Below are 19,067 nucleotides of genomic sequence, written 5' to 3'. Positions count from 1 at the left end.
AAGAAATAAATGACTGGAAATAATTTAGGAGTCTTCTTTGAAGAGAAGATTCTGGAATGGGCTCATTTTTTCATCTTTGTCAACCCTAGCCAACTAGTTATGCCTGCCTTGAGTCTTTAGAGTGAAGATTCCCAGTCCACAGCTGAGCTCAGTAGGAAAGATCAGTGGTCAATCAACATTGTCAATCATGAAACCTAGAGGCAAGAGTAGCAACAAGAACTACCCAAATATCCTTACAAAAGAGAAGTATAGATAATGCTGAACTAAGAGCAAGGAAGTAGAGTGGGAGATATGCATGAGCACAGAGCCTCAGTATTGCCCATGGCTAGATGTGAAAAGGAATTGGGATACAACCAAAATTCAGGGCAGTACAGAGTCATGAGAATCAGGGAAAGAGAGAAGATCATAGTGCAGATTGTGATCAACAGAGGAGCCTTGTGCAAAGCTGTAAGAAGACTGAGAATGATGACAATCCCAATACTAGGCAATGACAAAGTTAACAACTTGGGAAAGATTGTGTTGTTTCGGGAAATGATGAAGTGAGGAATTACAGTAGATTTTTATGTATCACACAATTAAAAAATTATTAGCTCACCTCTCAGCCTCCACTTTCAGGGATAATTTATTACTGTACATTATTAAAATTTAATCATTAGTTGGAGTAATGCAACCTCATGAGAAAAAAAAGCACTCTAAGTTTTAATTTTTTTAATTAAATAAGAGTGATTGCTAACCTTGTTGCTTTCAAATTGTTGTTAGAGGTTGTGTGAATATGATGTTTATAGATGATATTATTAATTTTTATTCTAAAAATTAACTTCAAATCACATTAAATTAAGGAACCCAAATGCAATTGTTGCACTTTCTCATAACAGATTCACCATCACACTGATCCAGATATGTGTTATTTCAGTATTTAATTAGTATAACAGAGAAACTCTACAACCACACTTTTTATTGACCCAAATGAAAAGGAAGAAACAAAGTCAGGTCCACCACCTCTGACTTACAAATGTACCTGGCTAACAAAAAGTCATTTGGGCAAAGAAGCCCCCACTTCCCCTACAGTGACATCCACGTGTTGGTTGGCCTACTCTCATTAAATGAGGAGATGGGACTTGCATGAGCGCTCTGGCCCTTTAATGCCACTGGCATTCCAACTCATCAATGCCCTGTGGCAGTCAGAACCCAGGAGGGCTGAGAGCACAGAGCGCTGGCAGTTGGTGGAATGATGGAGGACAGGCAAGCAGGACCTGGGGCAGGTACGTGCAGAGCACTTGAAAGAAGAAAGAAATATTTACCTTGGAGAGCAGGGGATTTCTAAGAAGATTAAGTCAAACTAGCAAAATATTTTTATTTAAACCTTAAGAATGATAACAAACAAGAGTAATTTTATTGATAGGAGAAGATCAACACTCACTACTTGAAAAGTGTATCATTTTTTATCCAATAAACACTTAACTTTTAGTGTTTCAAGTAAATATTAAATAAGTTAACTTGGATTTAGAGTGCCCCAGATTTTATTTTAAAGCTACAGACTGTTAAATGTAAAAAAGAAATTGGAAGAATAATAAATATACCATTTTTTTAATTGACAAAAAAAAAACACAACAATGTGTAGTCACCATTCCATTGGCAACGTTTTCTTCTTAGGATATATAATAGCTATTTCATTGCAAACTTAAAACCAATCTCTAAAGTGTAAGTCTGCTGACTTTCTCTTTCATTTCAAAGACATTCTTAATTGATAGCCCTGGGGAAGGGATTATTCTATTCAGTAACATTTGAACATTTGAAAAACAATTACTTTTTTTTTTTTTTTTTGGTCAGAAGAAATAAGAGTTAATCACTAAAGATATCTCCTGATGATGTGATAAACTAAAATCTGAAATCATCTAGAAGAATAAATAGAATTCATCATGGCCAACCTGTCCCACAGTCAGAAGGGCCGCAAAAGGCCTTTATCCTTGCAAGCTCTAATGCCACAAGTACCCCGCGGCAACTATTTGCACCTTCTGGAAGAGAAACAAAGACTACAGCTAAAGAAATTCCTCCTTCATAGGATGTTTCTAGTGGCCAACACACAGGCAAACCTGGAGAAAAAAGAAATTGCCGAATACTATGAACAAGTATTTCAGTCGATTTTGAAACATCATCCAGGAGAAGCAGTGACAGGATTATTGCTCATATACCCCACGTCCCTTCTGCATATCCTTGAGTCTTCCAGTGATACCCTCTACCAAATTCTTTTAGATTATCTAGACCATGAAAGAAAGGAAACAGACTATTTCGTCCAAAAAATGAAAATTATAGTCATTTCTCATAATATCCCAACGAGGTTCTTCATGCAATGGCACGTTTCAGTCATCAAAGTGCCAGTTATGTATCTTGATGATGTGACACAGTCACAGTCCTTAAATGAGGTCATCACAGATTTCCTCACCCAGACTCATAAACTAGCACTTCACCTTTTTAAGGCTATGAAAGCGGGTGCTAAGGGGCCAGGGGATAATTTGCACCAAGTTGCACCTGAGCTACTCCTTCCAGAACAAATCATAAAGTATCTGTTGAAATGTGAACAATTCATGGACCCACAAACATTCATGAACATGTATAATAAACCTGTTCACGTTACCATGGATTCTGAGGTGGTCTGGCCTGCTCCTTCCCGTTTCTACAGCTGAGAGATATGATGTGGTCTGATCTCTTGAGGATGTTGTGCTACTTTAAATAAAGGGGAAAATATTTCTAGAATTTTCCTTCTCTATTTAAAAAAAAAAAACACTGCAGTGTACACAGAGGTAATACGTTGAGCTAAATATAAGAGTGTATTTGTTCTGATATTAAGTTAAATACATTATTTTTTATTCATAGTTCTCAAATTCTATCACTTTTGTGGAACTCATTTTTTTTAAATATAAATTCAGATTCTCATTCATTCTCTCAAAAGTTAGTGAACAGACTTTACCGTGTAGCAGAAGTACAATCCTCTGGCAATGGAATATTTAGGGGGACAATTCAACCCTTGAGTTGCCTGCAACCTAAAGTTAGAGGCAAGAATGTGTAAAATTAATTATGATATATGATTTGATTATTACTGTAGGAGTATTAGGGCTTTCTGAGCACAAGCAAGAAGAGTACTCACTATATGATTCCTGCATTCTGAAAGCAAAATGTAATCTTTGAAAATAGTTCCAAAGTTCACGTATTCTGGCCTACATATATAACAATAATATTAGGATCACTATAAGGCTAAAGAACACAATATTTTTTTTTTAAATGTCTAGAAAACACATCATCAGATGGCTTTATATTCCTTCATGTGACATTATTTATTGAGCACCCCTCTTTCTACATGACATTTTCATGCACTGGGGCAGGGCACGAAATACATAATGATATATTCCTGTCCACTTTAAAACTTTATTTCTAAATGATTCTACTTAAGATATTTTCTCAATTTACTCCCTATGAAGCAATTTCTATAGGAAATGAATTAAATGTTTGTTGCATCAGATAGAATTTTTTTTGATGGGGTCAATTTTGTTTGGAAGCATATTTTCTAAAGTTTGCTAACTGAATAAAAATATAGTTTATGGATAAAAATTCTGGATTAATATATATGAAATTAAGGTACATGGTACTGTATACTCCAATATATCCAATCCCACAGGTTCCCTTTACGATGTAACCTTTACATTCTTCCGATTTCCTTTTTTGCTGTGACTTCTAAATCCCTTCCCTTGAAATCAGGTAGTCTTTTTGATCTCCTTGGCCAATGGAGTACCTCAGGAGTTATTCCACATGACCCTCAAGGCTGAGTCATAAAAATGCCATGCCCTTTGCTTTGCTCACTAGCTCCTAGAGCCTGAACACTATACTGTGAGCAATCTAAGCAGTTTTCAATTGACATTCCTAGTTAGGGCCCATCCTAGAGCCAGTGTTACCCGCTGGACATGTGAGTAGACTTTGGGTGATTTAAGACTCTGGTCTTCCAGTTAATCTTAGATTTCAAGTCAGCCCAGCTAATGTTATGTGGAGTTAGAAATGACTTTTTCCCACTGAGTCCTGAACAAACTACAAGACTATGAACACCATTAGTTAGGTATTTATTCAAATGAAAATTACTCTTTATTATAGTCACTTTAGGAGGATTTCTATATAACCCAGTAATAACACCATGCCCAAATCATTTTGTGATTTTTTTATGAAAGCTGAATTAAAGAAGTTTATAACCAAAGACAGCTTAAATATTTTAGTTATATCCAGTTTTAATCATCAACTAACATATGCTCCAACTTGATTAGTAGTTTTAACATTCAATCTTTCATTTGTAGATATGTGTGTTTATAAATATCACACTCAGTCTCAAAGAAAGATCTACTGTCATTGAATAAAGAGTGTGACATGGTTTTAGTCAGCTTTCATCACTGTAACCAAAATACCTGACATAAACAAGTGAAAGGAGGGAAGTTTTATTGTGGCTCATAGTTTCAGAGGTTTCAGCCCATGGTTGGTTGACTCCATTCCTTTGAACCTTAGCTGAGGTAGAGCATCATGAAGGAAGGAAGTAGCAAAGGAAAGTTTCTCAGCAAATGGAAGCTAAGAAGCAGATAAAGGGAATGTGGAAGGGACTGGACATAAAATATACCCTTTCAGGGAATATCCTCAGTGGCCTGCTCCCTCCAAGTAGGCCCCACCTCCTATGGTTTCTGCCAACTCCCAATTATCCATCAAATGAATTAATCCAATGTTAAGGTTAGTGCCCTCATGATTCAATATTCCCTAAAGGACCTACTCTAAACTTCCTGCATTGACAACCAAGCCTTTGGTCTTTGGAGACTTTGGGGAACATTCTAAGTCTAAATCATAACATCCTGCCTCTAAGGGGAAGCACCCATTGTTTTCTGTAGCAGGTGTAGCACTGAGACATTTATATCGCTTACAATAATAATGTGTAAAGGAGACTGATTTAGCTGTATATGGTTTGAGTATATTTGATAAAAATCAGAATCTTACATTTGGACCATACAAATATAACTTAGTTTGATAAATCCTCAAAATATAAATCATTAAACCTGATGAAAACTCATAATTTTCAACTCAATCAAAGTTATACTTTCCTTACACCCAAAGATAAAAATAAATTAACACTGTGAACATACAGTATTCAATACTCAGATAACAATGAACTATAACATATATTCATATATGTTCATGAACATGGAAAATTCAAACTTTGTAGCCAGCTCCACCCTAAATCTTTTGATTTTTTTGTAGATACTATGTAATAGACTTCCCTGTTGATGTATGCTTGCTTTAGAGTTGACTAATGAGTTTCAGGAAGGTTACAGATTTCTTGAAGAATAACTGAAATAATATTTGAAAGGAAAACTCTCCCAGGCTAAATTCTAAAAAACTGTTGTCTCCCTATTAATAGAAGAAACATTTCTATTTCTTCATGGAGAATTATTGCTTAATCCAAATAGCTTTTGACATACAGTATCTTTCTTGTAACTTTAGTTACATAAAACTGCATTTCAATTAAATTAAACCTATCTCTTCAGTGCTGTACCTCAGATTCCCTGAGGAACTAAAAATAAGACAGCCTTGCACCAACTTTACACAGCAAGATACTTTCAGATTATTTCATTGTATTAAATGATTTAATGTAGAATTAGAGTTCTCCCCCTTGTGGTCAATTATGTAAATTTCCAGATTACCTGCCCATAGCATTTATATTAATAAACACAGTGCAGAGATTTTAAAAGAATACAGGTAAAACTAAAAAAAAAGTAACTTTTAAATATCTATTACTCTCCTTGTTCTACAAATAAAAGTATATGAGGCCTAAAGATATTAAGGTATTTTTCCAAAAGCAAAAGAAAGTGTTTATAACATTAGCTCTTATTTCCCTTCACTGCATTAATTACACAAATTCTGGTTCCTCTACAAGTAAACTATGTAAAGTAAATGATTTCTGTCAACTCACTTTTCTCATTGTTTTATAATTTTTAATTCTAAAATGGATTATTTTTAATATTCAAGAAAAAACTTTTGTATTTACTGATCCAATGCTGAGTTGCTATATAAAGTAGTAATCATTAATACCTTTCTGTTCTTTCACTTTTTGAAAGACCAAATTCAATACTTTTTTATTTGATTATTTATTTTATTGGTAATTTGTTACAATGGTTGGACTCTAGATCAATCCAAATACTCTTGCTGGTATGTTCCTATATAGTTGTAAACTTCAAAAAGGGGGTTCTTATATTTGATTTAATTATAAGCAGTTATAAAGTTAGAATAAAATAAGGATCCATTTTTAACTCAAGGTGAATATTTACTAATTGGTTCACCAGTAATTTTCAGTCTAAAGGACCAGTTTCTATCCCCAAAGAGGCTAAAAAAGGAGATAATAGTGTTGTCAAGGTATTCTTTTCTGTGCCTGCTCACTGTAGTTACTTGTTCTTTACCCCAATCCAGTTCATGCTGTGACCTCAATTACTACTTTAGAACTACTAACTTCAAATGCTTGTTTGCATTTTCATTTATTTAACATTTTTCATACAAATATTTTTTGTTGTCATCACTGTTTAGTCCCTGGATACCATGGCATAATAAGACAAGGCCTATGTTTTCATTGAGCATGTCATCTAGAAAAAAGAACTATAATAAATAGGGGAGTTTATTTCATATACTTTTATGTGTTGTGGGGGAAATAAAAGTCATAACATTGACAGTGACTTAAGGGTCCCGTTTATATTATTTGTGTTTGTTGGTCAGGGAAGGCTTCTCAAAGGAAGTAAGTGGTCTACAAACTGAGACCAGAATGAGAAGAGGTGCCATACACATCAAGATGGGATGGCAAAGGTCAGAACATTCTGGGAGAACAGCAAATTCAAAAACCTTTTAACAGGAGTATGCTGGTGTGTTTGAAAGACAGCAAGAAGTCTAGAGTGAGTGGCTCTTTTCCATGAAGAGGAGAGTTGCAAAGAGTGGCCCAGGATACAAGATGTGGGGCTTTCTGGTCATAGTTAGGGGTCTGCATTTAATGCTCAGTGTTTTCCTTATTACTGCATGGACCAATCTTTGTTCTAGTCTTATGTAGTGCCTTCCTAAGAAGTACCACTGGATGCCCACAAGCATTTCCATCTCCACATCTAAATTCTGTGAGAATTTTCCCACAAATTTTGTTCTTATTAATATCTAAAATTCCTAATTTTATATCCACATAATAACTTCTACTCTAATTTGGAAATATACCAAGAATACACAGTGCAAGTGATTCTGTTAAACTTTTATATTTACATATTACTATTCACTGAACCAAAATCCAAGTATTGTTACTTATTCCCATTTTATTAGGTTAAAATACTCTTTCCTGTTGCAGTATGTGAGCAAGCATTGAAAGGAATTTTTATTTCATATTAAAGACATTTTCTTTATATTTTTTAAATCCTGATTTCAGTAATTATGCTTACCTGCTTGAGATAGGTGTTTGATATGACTAATATTTATCCATTTGATAAGATGAATATTTACCTTCTATCTTTCCTAAGTCATTGTAAGTATAAATTTGATACTATTTAAATTATAAGGTTCACATATATGATTAGATTTTAAAATATTGATCCATTTTTATTTGTTGTTTTTATGTATACATGACAGTAGGGTGTATTTTGACCTATTATATATACACGGGGTGCAACCCACTACAATTTTTTTTAAGAGAGAGAGAGAGAGAGAGAGAGAGATGAAAGAGAGAGAGAGAATTTTTTAATATTTATTTTTCAGTTTTTGGTGGACACAACATCTTTATTTTATTTTTATGTGGTGCTGAGGATCGAACCCAATGCTCTGTGCATGCCAAGCGAGCACGTTACCACCTGAGCCACATTCTCAGCCCATCCCATTACAATTTTGATCCCTTTCTTGTGGTTGAACATGATATGGAATTACACTGGTTGTGTATTCAGATTTGAGCATAGAAAAGTTATGTTTGATTTGTCTTTCCTATTCCCATCACCCCTCCCTTCCCTTCATTCCCTTTTGTCTAATCCACCAAATTTCTATATTTCCCCCTCTACCCTCCCTTATGTTTTTTTTTTTAAATAGTCTTGATCCAATGTTTAAAAAACAGTATAGTAAATGTAAAGGCTTGATTTATGGCAGAATAAATTGCTAAGTGTTGAAACATATTTATATGTTACTAAAATTGACCACTGTAATGACCTCCTAAAGAATCTCTCTCACTCAATCCCTCTTCCCCATTCAGCTATGCTTTGGATCTTTGGAAGCAAAATATATATATATATATACAGACTATCAAAAACAAGGTTTCTTTACAAAAGATGAAAACTGCATATTTGGATATTTTAATTCTTTGATTCTTCACTGTTTATTCTGTGTAGTGAGTAACATTATTTGACCACAGTTCTGCTCCAAAGTCAAAAGGAAAACCTAACATGTAAGTGAGATCTTAGTTATGTACTAGTTCTATTTCTAATATATATATATATATATATATATATATATATATATATTGCTTAAATAGAGATGAGGAGGATGAATTTTTTTGAGAAAGATGTTAGTATTGCCTATAGGTATTTTATGATAGAGCAGGTTAGTCATTAATTCAGACTCTAGGTTTATATATATATATATATATATATATATATATATATATATTTGTATGTATAATATGAACAAATAATTTATTCCTTTTTGGGCTTCTTCTCACCTACACTGCAGAATCTATGAACACCATAAAGTCAGTGAAGCCTCTCAAATATTAGCCAAAACCATCAGAAAGGAAATACTATATAGATTTGGATAATCAGGTAGACATGGACAGGACTGAGATGTTCTATTAAAAATCAGAATCCTAGTCTGAATTAATGAAGGAGGAAGCACTTTTATTGAAGGTCAATGAGAAGTCATTGAAGATATTATGAAGGGCATAAGCTGATTTGTTTTGCTAATGAGTGGAGAATAGCCTGGCAAGGAACATATTGGTGTTGACTGATTCCTAGAAAGTTGTTAAAACTCTTCTAACAGAAGATGATCAGAGTCTGAACTAAATTAATGAGCATGGAAATTAGTGTAAGGGTACCAATTTGAGAGATAATAATCAGGTGAATAAACACAGATTAAACATCTCAAAAGATGTCAAATATGTCTCTTGGTTATCCAATAAAATGGTACCATTCCTGATATAGGAAAGTGAGGCAGGAAACATAGAAAGGGTACTGAATATATAAAACTATTTTTGTTTGATATTTCCATTAGTGATACCTCTCTATATACCTACATACACAACTATAACATGTCATTAGTTGAAATTATATTATTTCCATTATTAATATGACTATATGAGGTATAGATCTCATATATATAAAATCTCATTCTTTGTGGAAATGGCTAGGTGCTAATATACAAGAAAACAACTTCTTGTAAAAGAATTTGATAAGTTGAAACAAGTTAAGCTAAAGGAAAAATTGTCCCAAAGATTATTCTGAGTGTGATATATCAACTACCACATCTCCCCCATAATCTTATATCTGCATTTAGTGGGACAAGAAATGAAATCAGTAGTGCTTATTGAGTCTAGTGCCTTCCTTTAGTCAAAGTCACTCCAAACTTTAAAAGAACTGTTTATTATCCAAGTTACACACATGTAACCCCAGAGCTTTGGGAGGCTTATGGCAGTAGGATCACAAGTTCAAGGACAACTTCAGAAACTTAGTGAGACCCTGTCTCAAAAATGAAAAATTCCAAGAGCTGAGGTTGTAGTTCAGTGGTAATAAGCTCCCCTGGATTCCAGTCCCACTAGTATATTCAAAATCCATGTGTTAGGGAACATGGAACAGACAAGCACATGAAAGCCTTCATTTGCACTTTCCAAATCCATTGGTATGTCATTTTTTTCCCATGTGCAATGAAAATGTAAATGAAAAAAGTGGGTTTTGGTACTATATTGTAACGAGTTGCCTACCACTTTTATTAACTGGTGCCAGGAGAACATGGCAGACATTTGAAGTTACTCTGTCTTTAGTCACTCAGAAAGTATGGACTGCAAAACCGTCAGGTACCTTGCTAAGCATGGCTGCATGCAGTCATAAGCCAAATAAGCATAATTTTTTACCTTAAAGAGCACGTGGTTTCTTTTCCTTGTACTCCAAATACACAAAAGGAAATTAAACAAACATTATAGTTATCATAGCAGATAGACAAGTTTGTTTCCTAACTTTACATAGTTTCAGGGATCAGGGGAGTCCTCTAAGGAAAGAAAGAGACAGTAGTAGGGTGTCCTAAAACACAAAGGCAGGAAGAATCATGTTGTGTGAGACTGAAAGAAAAATTTCAATAAGACACAACCTGAAGTATAAAGGGTAATCATGAGAGATGAGATCAGATAGCTAGGCATGGGGCCAGATTATACAGTTATAGACATTTAAAACTGCATAAATACTACGACTATATTCCAAGAAAACTGAAACACAGTTTTATTTAAGTCAGAGGAACACCATGATTAAATACACATTATAGAGGAACCACTATCAATTGAGGAGAAGAGATTGGGCGGGAACTAGGCAATTAGACTGGAGAGGCACAGTGGATAAGAGGCTCTTACAGGGAAAGAAATGATAGAAGTCTATGCATAGTCGTTATAATGCCTTATAAGGACAGCAGCAGTAGAAAGAATAAAGAGATATGTCACATATCTTGGCATTTGAAAGTACAGGATATGGAGAACAGAAATGAGTCAAAGATAAAAACCTGAAGGTGTACATTCCCTGCGGTAGGGACCTACAAGAGCAGCTGTTTAGGTTGTGCAGGGAATAATGAGATGAGATTTTCTATTTTGAACCTGTGGAATTTGAGATGTCCCAGAAACATCAATGTGAAGTTACCTAATAGAAGGTTCAATATATTGCCCTGGATCTTTGGAGATGGACCTGTCATAGAGATAAAGATTTGAAAATCAGTTTACAGATGGTGACTGGGAATTCAGGAGTAGTGAATGCTATCACTCAGCACAACTAAACAGAATGAGCAGTCAAAAAAATCTAGTTCAAAACCCTGAGAAATGCCAACAGCAGAAGAAGAGGGAGCTAGAAAGAAATCTAAGAAGGCATTACTCAATTTAAATCGCTCAGACACCAAGGAGAAAAGCAGATGGAGTTGGTGCCAAGGAAGACAAAGGAATAGATTCCCCTAAGAAGGAATCACTGCCTCCAAGGCAAGGGAAAAGGAGACCAGACGAGTAGGGTTAATGACAAGAACAATATTGGTGACTTGAGAAGAGCAGAGCTATGCAAGGTAGTGGAGACAGAAACAGGATGCACTAAATTGAGAAGCAAAGATAAGAGAAAATGGAAGAGTAGACAACATTTCCAAGAGCATGGCTGTTGGCATTGAAATTTCAGAGTAGATTTGGAAAAGCAAAAAAAACCTTTTAAGATTCCAAAATTTTACCAGACATTGTGGTGCATAACCTGTAACCCCAGCAGCTCAGGAGGCTGAGACAGGAGGATGGCAAGTTCAAGGCCAGTCTCAGAAATTTAGCAAGGCCCTAAGCAACTTAGTAAGATCCTGTTCAAAATGAAAACCAAAAAGGAATGAGGATGTAGCTCAATGGAAAAGCACCCCTGAGTTCAATCCCCAGTACTGAGGGGAAAAAAAATTTAGTAAAGAGATGACCACTAACTCTGTTTCAAGTGACAATGTACAGGTTTCTTGTACTTTAAAGGCTTTCAAGTGACGGTTGACTATGTATACAGTTCTGGAAAGGAATGTTTTCTCAATAGCCATTTGTTTAGATAAATAATTGCACTAGAAGAAATCCAGCTCTGCAGACAGAAATTGTGGAATATGTCTTGAATCATTCCATTGGTATTTCCATGGTCAAACTGTTACAGTTGATTGCAGATCATGTCAAGTGCTTTATACACTTCATGGATCAATCACATTGAATTCATAAATTTTGCTCTGAAATTTGGCCCTTATCCAGGTCACTTCCTTTTTTGCCCAGTCAGGGCTTGCTAGCAAACTGCAAATTACAATCAAATCTCAATTTTCCAAACTAATGACTTTGGAGAGCAATAACACACAATCCAAAATGATGGTGAATTCATGAACCATTTATCTCTGCAATGTATGTTCATTAAACTCAGCTATCAGTGCATCCTATATGGCATTTATAACAAAATGATAAGCTATTTCAACTGAAATGACTCAAGGGAACTTGTTAAGTTCTCCAACTTCTGTATTTGTGCTACTTAGTACATTTTATTGTTTATATCGCCTCTTATATTAAGGTAACTCCTTAAAATAAACTAACATAAAGCAATTATTTCTCTCTTTCTAAATTGTTCATTAACAAAAGTAAAGAGAATTGTATGAGGACTCCATTTTCCCACCACCCTCATTCAACAATTATCAGTATCTTCTTTCAAAATTTTCCCTTTGTTAAGTAAAATGACTATTTTCTAACATAATACATATTAAGAGAGCAAACAAATATTAGAACTAGAGGAGCTGTAGACATTTCCATTTCAGCCTAATACCCCAGTGAGGATAGTGAAGCAAGCAGAGAACTTTTTCAAAATCACAGAACTAACTGATAGGAGGTAAGAGTAGGACAGAACTCACATCTTTCTTATTCTCTCTGGTGAAATCAGAACTATACTTCTACTGTCTTATTCTTGGTGTAGATTTTTTTCAAAAATCTATTATCATTCTCTACTGTCTCACAGAACACACACAAGCACACAGACACACACACAAACATGCACACACCTGAAGTTTTTAAAAGCTTGTACATAAGCCATATAGTTATTGGGCAGAACTTTTAGGAATGGGGAAACTGAGTAATGAGTTATGAGAGGAAAAAATATTCTTATTTTGATTTTTTAAACCAAAATATAACCCATACATATCAAACAATATATTCAATATTATTTTATGAGATTATTTCTGCAGTTCCTGTATTCCTTTTATCACTTAAAAGGGAGGTAATTATCAGTTTGACATTTGCACTTTGGGGTTTATTATAACAAACAGCAAATGTTTCTGTAACTGAAAAGTGTTTAGGAGTTTTTGAAATGCATACCATGTTTTCCCTGAAAGTTTTCTTGTGCCTAAACTGAATGTGTGGGATAATTCTTTGGAGGAGCTCTCTCACTCGTGCTTGATGCTAAAGAGATTTACTCAGGGTACTGTGCGATTGCAGAAGGCTTGGAAACCCACAGGTTATGGGGAGGCACATTCTGATAGCAGAAGCACCTTTTTGTTTATCTCTGGCAATACCTGATTGTTCTTGCTGCTATTAACCAAAAGATAGGTATATAAGCACAAATAATTAGTTAACAAATGACAATAAAACTGTTGACACCAAAATATCTCCTGATGCAGATGACTTCCAGTTGATTAACAGGCATAAAATGCTTGCATGAATAAAATTACATGTGCATTTTTATAATATAATTATAGATGAGAGAGATAAAGATGTTAGAGTATATAACACATGCATGTGTGCGTGTGTAACAATCTTAACCCCACATAAAGAAACTAATTAAGATGCATAAAACAGCTCTCAGTCAAGTGGGAGAACCAGGGATTTAACTATCAAAGCTTGACAGTACAGTACAAGAAAGGCTTTGTATTAAATAATGCAGACCATTTCTCTACCAATGAATGAATGATAAGCTCCCCACCTCTATTCTGAGGCCACTCTGAAAGAAACTGCCCATAAACCTTTCTCAGGTGTGTCTTTCCACAGTTCCCTGTGTAGAGAGTGTGACCTTCTCAATTTTTCTGTCACCCAGCCCCCCCTTTTCTCCTCCTGCTCCAGGATAGTTATTATTTACCAGGAACAGAGAAATCCCACTTGAAAGGTGGCAAATTATGAAGCTAACCTAAGAACCAGAGACTGACATATCTGAGAATGACAGAGGAACAGAGTCACCTCAGCTCTTGATTTTCTATCCTTGACTGAGGCCTGGTAGCATTTTCTACCCTTGAATCTTTCCAATTAATTCTTGTTCACTTAGGAGGTGTGGAGTCTTTTGTTTATGTTTTCTTTTTCTCTTGAAGCAAGTGAGGGCTAAGCAGCCTAACATTTCTTAAAGCAACCTTCCCACATATAGTACAATTCTAGGTTTCACATTTAAAAATTCATGTTCACAGTTCAGATTTTCTGCTGGTTAACCTTGAAAAAGTTGTTTAACCTTTAAGCCTCAATTTTGTCACTTGTAAATTGAATGTGCACTCGAATATTAAATGAGATAAATCATAAATGAAAATAACCAGCAATTTCATAAAGTTTTTTTTTTTAATTTAACTGAGTTTGGAGTGTGGTTTATAGGTTCATGCTTTCCAAAATTCAGTTATGAAAATAAACTTTGTAATAAGATCATAAGATGTTTTGAATTCTGACCAGTAGCCCAGTGAGACTTTAGGAATGTCAGGCCAATTAGTCAAGCTATGGATATGTCCTCTTCTGTAGCAACCATTATCCAGGAGTCTGAACATATTCTAGAGTATTTCCAGCAGGATAAAGCACAGGGTTAGTTCTTAAGCAAGCTTTTGCTGCTGTGCTTAATATCCTCTGGAAGAATCTGAGCTACCCTTTGATAAATGCCTAAATACCAATTTAGACAACTGGACCCTGATAAGTTAATTAATTTTTATTCATCTGCATTATGAATGCCCTACTTATACTCTTCAATAATGTGAATGTTAGAAAATTACTCCACCATTGTAATTAAATGACTTAATATACTTGTGAAGAAATTTTTATTATTTTTTAAAGAACTCAAATTCTAAGATTAAAATGGACTTATGTTGGTTTTTATGGGTTTTTGTTTCCATTATGTTTCTAACAAGAAATTGGTTGCTTAATTATATGTACTTAAAAGAATGAGATAGTAATGCCACTGTGCCTTGTCACCTTGAAATACATAAATTGATTTTTAATATTCATACCTCTGAGTAGAATTAGTAATGTGGCAAAATTTTTAAAAAGTACATTATGAAAAGGGAAGCAGAAGGTACATTTTTATTTCTTCTTATGAAGAGAGATCATTTGAGATTTTCAAATTATAATATTATTTGTGTTTTATGTGAAATAAAATTATTGAAAAGTGCTTACTTCATCTTTGAACTGTTATGAATTTTTAGTGTATTTGAATTCTCAGAATTTGTCTTTATAGTTTGTTCAATTGCTAATAAGAAGTCTTTACCATTGTTTTCTTACTGAAGAAAGTCTGAACATTAGTTGATTTTACCAACATGTTAACATTAACTGCTGTAGATATAAATATTGCTCCAGATTTTTGTCTTTTAATTTTGCCTTATGTATAAATGCACAAATTTTACTGTATATTGTTAGTGGTCTAACCAACTAAAATTGAATGAATGCATGAATAACCACATGAGCAGCTGTACTGAGAGTCTACTAAGCTGCATATGAAAGGCTAGTATTGGTACAGTTTGTCTAGAATGAAGTGAATGCTTTCTATTTGTTGACATGACTAGGAACTGGGTGCTGGGGAGCTTTACAGAGAATATCCACCAGTTTCCTAATTTAAAAAGGAGAGAATAGAAGTGAGCAAGACATAAATCTTTCCTTAACCTCGGGCCTCAGTGTTATAAAGTTGGAGTATTGGTGAGTTGACATTGTCCAACAATTTCATAATTTAATGTGCACAACAAACTTATGGGATGCTTGCTTAAAATGCACATCCCAGGCCCCAGCACAGGTGTTCTGATGCCTTAAGTCCGGTGTAATACCTAAAATCTGTGCTTTAATCCCATTTAGACAGCATCTGATGGAACTGAGTGCTAAAGGACATTCTAGTTTGATTTTATTAAAAGTTACTAAGTTGTCACATTTGTCATGTAACTTAACAGTCTTGTTTTCCATCTTGATATTCCAGACTCAAGAAAAGGTAATATATGCAGAAAGTATGCACTTTGACTGCAATTAATCATCCAACTTGCCCTCTCTCTAGAATATTCCCAAACTTTAAACTCTGATTTTTGAAAACTGAACCAGTGATACATTGTAAGACAGATCATAAATGGACATGTATCACACTTGCATTTGTTTAATGTGCACTTTCCATGCTATACTCTAAATTACATTGGGCTGAAAACATGAGTTCCTCACACACATCAGTAGCTGCACTGGCTAGCAGCAATGCCAAACACCATTAATCAAAAAATACTTTCTTTTCAGGAAGATGCCTACATTCCTTGGCAGGAGGTATGAGTGGTAGGAAAGGCGCATGGCAAGGAAAGATTAAGAAAATGTTTAAAAATAAATTCTAGTAGATTTACTAATCTGTCAAGGGAATACAGAACATTTTTAAGATTCAGTCTTAGGTCACTATATAAAGACAATGTCCCCAACCAGATGGAGCAATAATTTAGTTTTGGAAATCATATGTGAAATGTCTATGGAAGATTATAACAGTGAATAACTACACATATGTATGAATCTAAAATTCTGGAATAGGGTAAGCTCCTTCACAGATGTCCAAGGTCTAATTGTCAGAACCTATAAATTCTGTCTTACATGTTTAGAAGAACTTTGCAATTGTAACACTAAGAATCATGAAAAGGGGAAGGAATCTAGGACCATCCAGGTGGGTTCAATCTACCATATATCCTTTAAAGCAAAGATTTTTTTTTTTCTCAGCTACAGAGAATCACAGAGATGGCAGTATAAGGAGATATTGCAGCTTTTGAAACCAGAGACAGGTAACCATGAGCCAAGGAATGTAGGCAATTTCTGAAAGCTGGGAAAAGAGAAGAAAGCCTACAGAAAGAAAAGTAGCTCTGCCTATACCTTAACTCTAGTACAGTGAGACCTCTGTAGGTCTTCTGGCCTGTAGAAGTGAAAATAATAAATTTGTCTTATTTTAAGTCATTAATATTGTGCTCATTTGTTACAGTAGCAATAGAAAACTAATAAGAGGAGTCTGGGTTAAACATACACATTTATACCCACTGGTCATATTTCTGTAGACAGAGACATTTATAAGTATACAACATACAAACACACATATACAGTACATATAACAGAAAATGATTTCCATCATTAGTTACTGCCACTCCCTCTTAGTCTCTGCAATCTTATAGTACAAATTATAAATGCAGTCCTGGGTATTTGCTGGTGATTATTTCTATCCTCATCCTTCCTCTCCTGTGGAATTGGAATCCCATAAACTACTGACTGGAAGCCTGAAAAGTGCATATATCCCAGAGAGCCCCTGGTTTCTGGGTAGGTTTGCCAATAGAAATCACTTGGTGGGTTGATGGGAGAGGTGGAAATTAGGAAATGGGCAAAAAAGGCAGGTGACTGCAGCTGCCTCAGCATATAAGTAGTCACAAGTTCTGGTGGTGGCTAGCAGCAGTACCAGGGCAAGTGGTGTCTTTGCAATAGCTGCACAATTGTGGCTACAGCTGGCAATGGTAGGTACCAAGAGCTTGGGCAGTGTGACCGTGAGCTCCTTCAGGGACTGTGAGTTCTTGCATACCTGCAGGACCGTGGTGAGATGGTTTCAGAAACCACAGTACCACCACTACCACCAACCTGAGAGTGCAGGTTTGCAGGGTCCATTCAACACCACTTTTCCCTTCCTTCCCCCAGTCCTGGCAGTGGTAGTGACTTCCCAGTGGTTACTAATCTCTGGGTAATAACACCTTCCCTTTTCTCTCCTTCAGGCTTTTTAATACATTTGTAATTGTATTCCTTCCCTCCATTTGAAAGCCTGAGAATGGTTTCTGTTATCTAACTAGACACTGATACAAATGCTTTTGTAACATGAAGTGGCAGATGATATACATTGATTGAATACATTCCTATGGGCTGAGAACAGAAGGTATGTGTATAAAAGCTTATATCTGCACATCAATTTTAATGTTTGCTCATTGTGTGGACATACATATGTATAACATATACAGTCCTTAGTCATATAATATTTCCTCATTTCAAATAATTTACTGGCAAAATAGGTTTTTGTTGCAGAAAGACAGTGCATGGGGCACTGATTGTTGTTTAAAATTTCCAAAGGCAGTAGAAAACATTTAGGCACAGTAATGAGCTTGGATACCTACCATCATAGAAACAGTAGTTTTAGATTAAATATCTTTCCATATAGAAAGGGGAGAGGATCCTTCCTCATGGCAGCGAACTCATAAAAACAAGTTGTCTACTTCACTAAATTTGCTCTGATAAAAACACCAAGAAAAATAGAAAAGCCACTTCAAATGTATCATCACCTTGAATTAAGTCTGTATTAGGAAAGTAGGGCACACTGAGCATTTTTATTATAAAGTTGTGAAAACATGGGCTGCTATTTCTAACAGTTGTGTTAAACAGAATGCTAACTGGCCCCTACACCAGTGCTTCTCTTCCCAAGAAAATACTACAGTACAGATCAGTCTTATAGGGCCATCCAGAAGAGCAAAGATGTCTACCACTGATATCAAAGTGTTAAGTTCCAAGTCATTACTGAGAACATTTTAAGGGGTTATGGAAACCTGGGTTTAGAAGAACATGTCAAAATGACAGAAGTAACCATTGGTTACATTTCATTGTGCACTTACTATGTACCAAATACTGAACTAAACCTTTAACATTCATTAGCTCGCTCACTCACTGTATACAATGCCCCTATAGATAGGAATGACCACAAGTGTAAAATGTGAGGCTCATCATGGTACAGCCATCACACAGTTGGTTAAAGCTGACATGGGAGAGCCGATCAGTTCAGTCCAACTTTGAAATCAATACTTTTCAGCACTTCTGTATACTTATTACAAGAAGGGAAAAGTTTCATGTTCTTACTTTAAAACTAGAAGGGTGGGATAAGGGTTAATATTTAAAATAAGGTAAAATACAGTCATGTACTGCTCAATAACATTTCAATTAATTATACAACATTACTATGATGGTGATCCTGTGAGATTAAAATGCAGCTGTATATAGCTCTATAAAGTTAATTTTAAGGGGCTGGGGATATAGCTCAGTTTGTAGAGTGCTTGCTTTGCAT

The 19,067-nt window shown here is 35.1% G+C and overlaps 2 protein-coding genes across 2 annotated transcripts in view; one reads left to right on the top strand and one right to left on the bottom strand.

Moving 5' to 3' along the window:
• Znf804b (zinc finger protein 804B) overlaps positions 1-19,067 on the bottom strand; it is a 484,698-nt gene that overhangs the window by 450,710 nt on the left and 14,921 nt on the right. The gene's annotated exons all lie outside the window — the stretch shown is intronic.
• Tex47 (testis expressed 47) lies at positions 1,920-2,684 on the top strand. The gene has a single exon (XM_026399342.2). The coding sequence runs from the start codon at positions 1,920-1,922 to the stop codon at positions 2,682-2,684; it is 765 nt and encodes a 254-aa protein (XP_026255127.1).

The sequence above is a fragment of the Urocitellus parryii genome, chromosome 3, assembly GCF_045843805.1.
Source record: "Urocitellus parryii isolate mUroPar1 chromosome 3, mUroPar1.hap1, whole genome shotgun sequence".
NCBI lineage: Eukaryota > Metazoa > Chordata > Mammalia > Rodentia > Sciuridae > Urocitellus > Urocitellus parryii.
The sequence above is the reverse complement of the archived record's forward strand: the minus strand, read 5'-3'. Positions and strand labels throughout refer to the sequence as shown.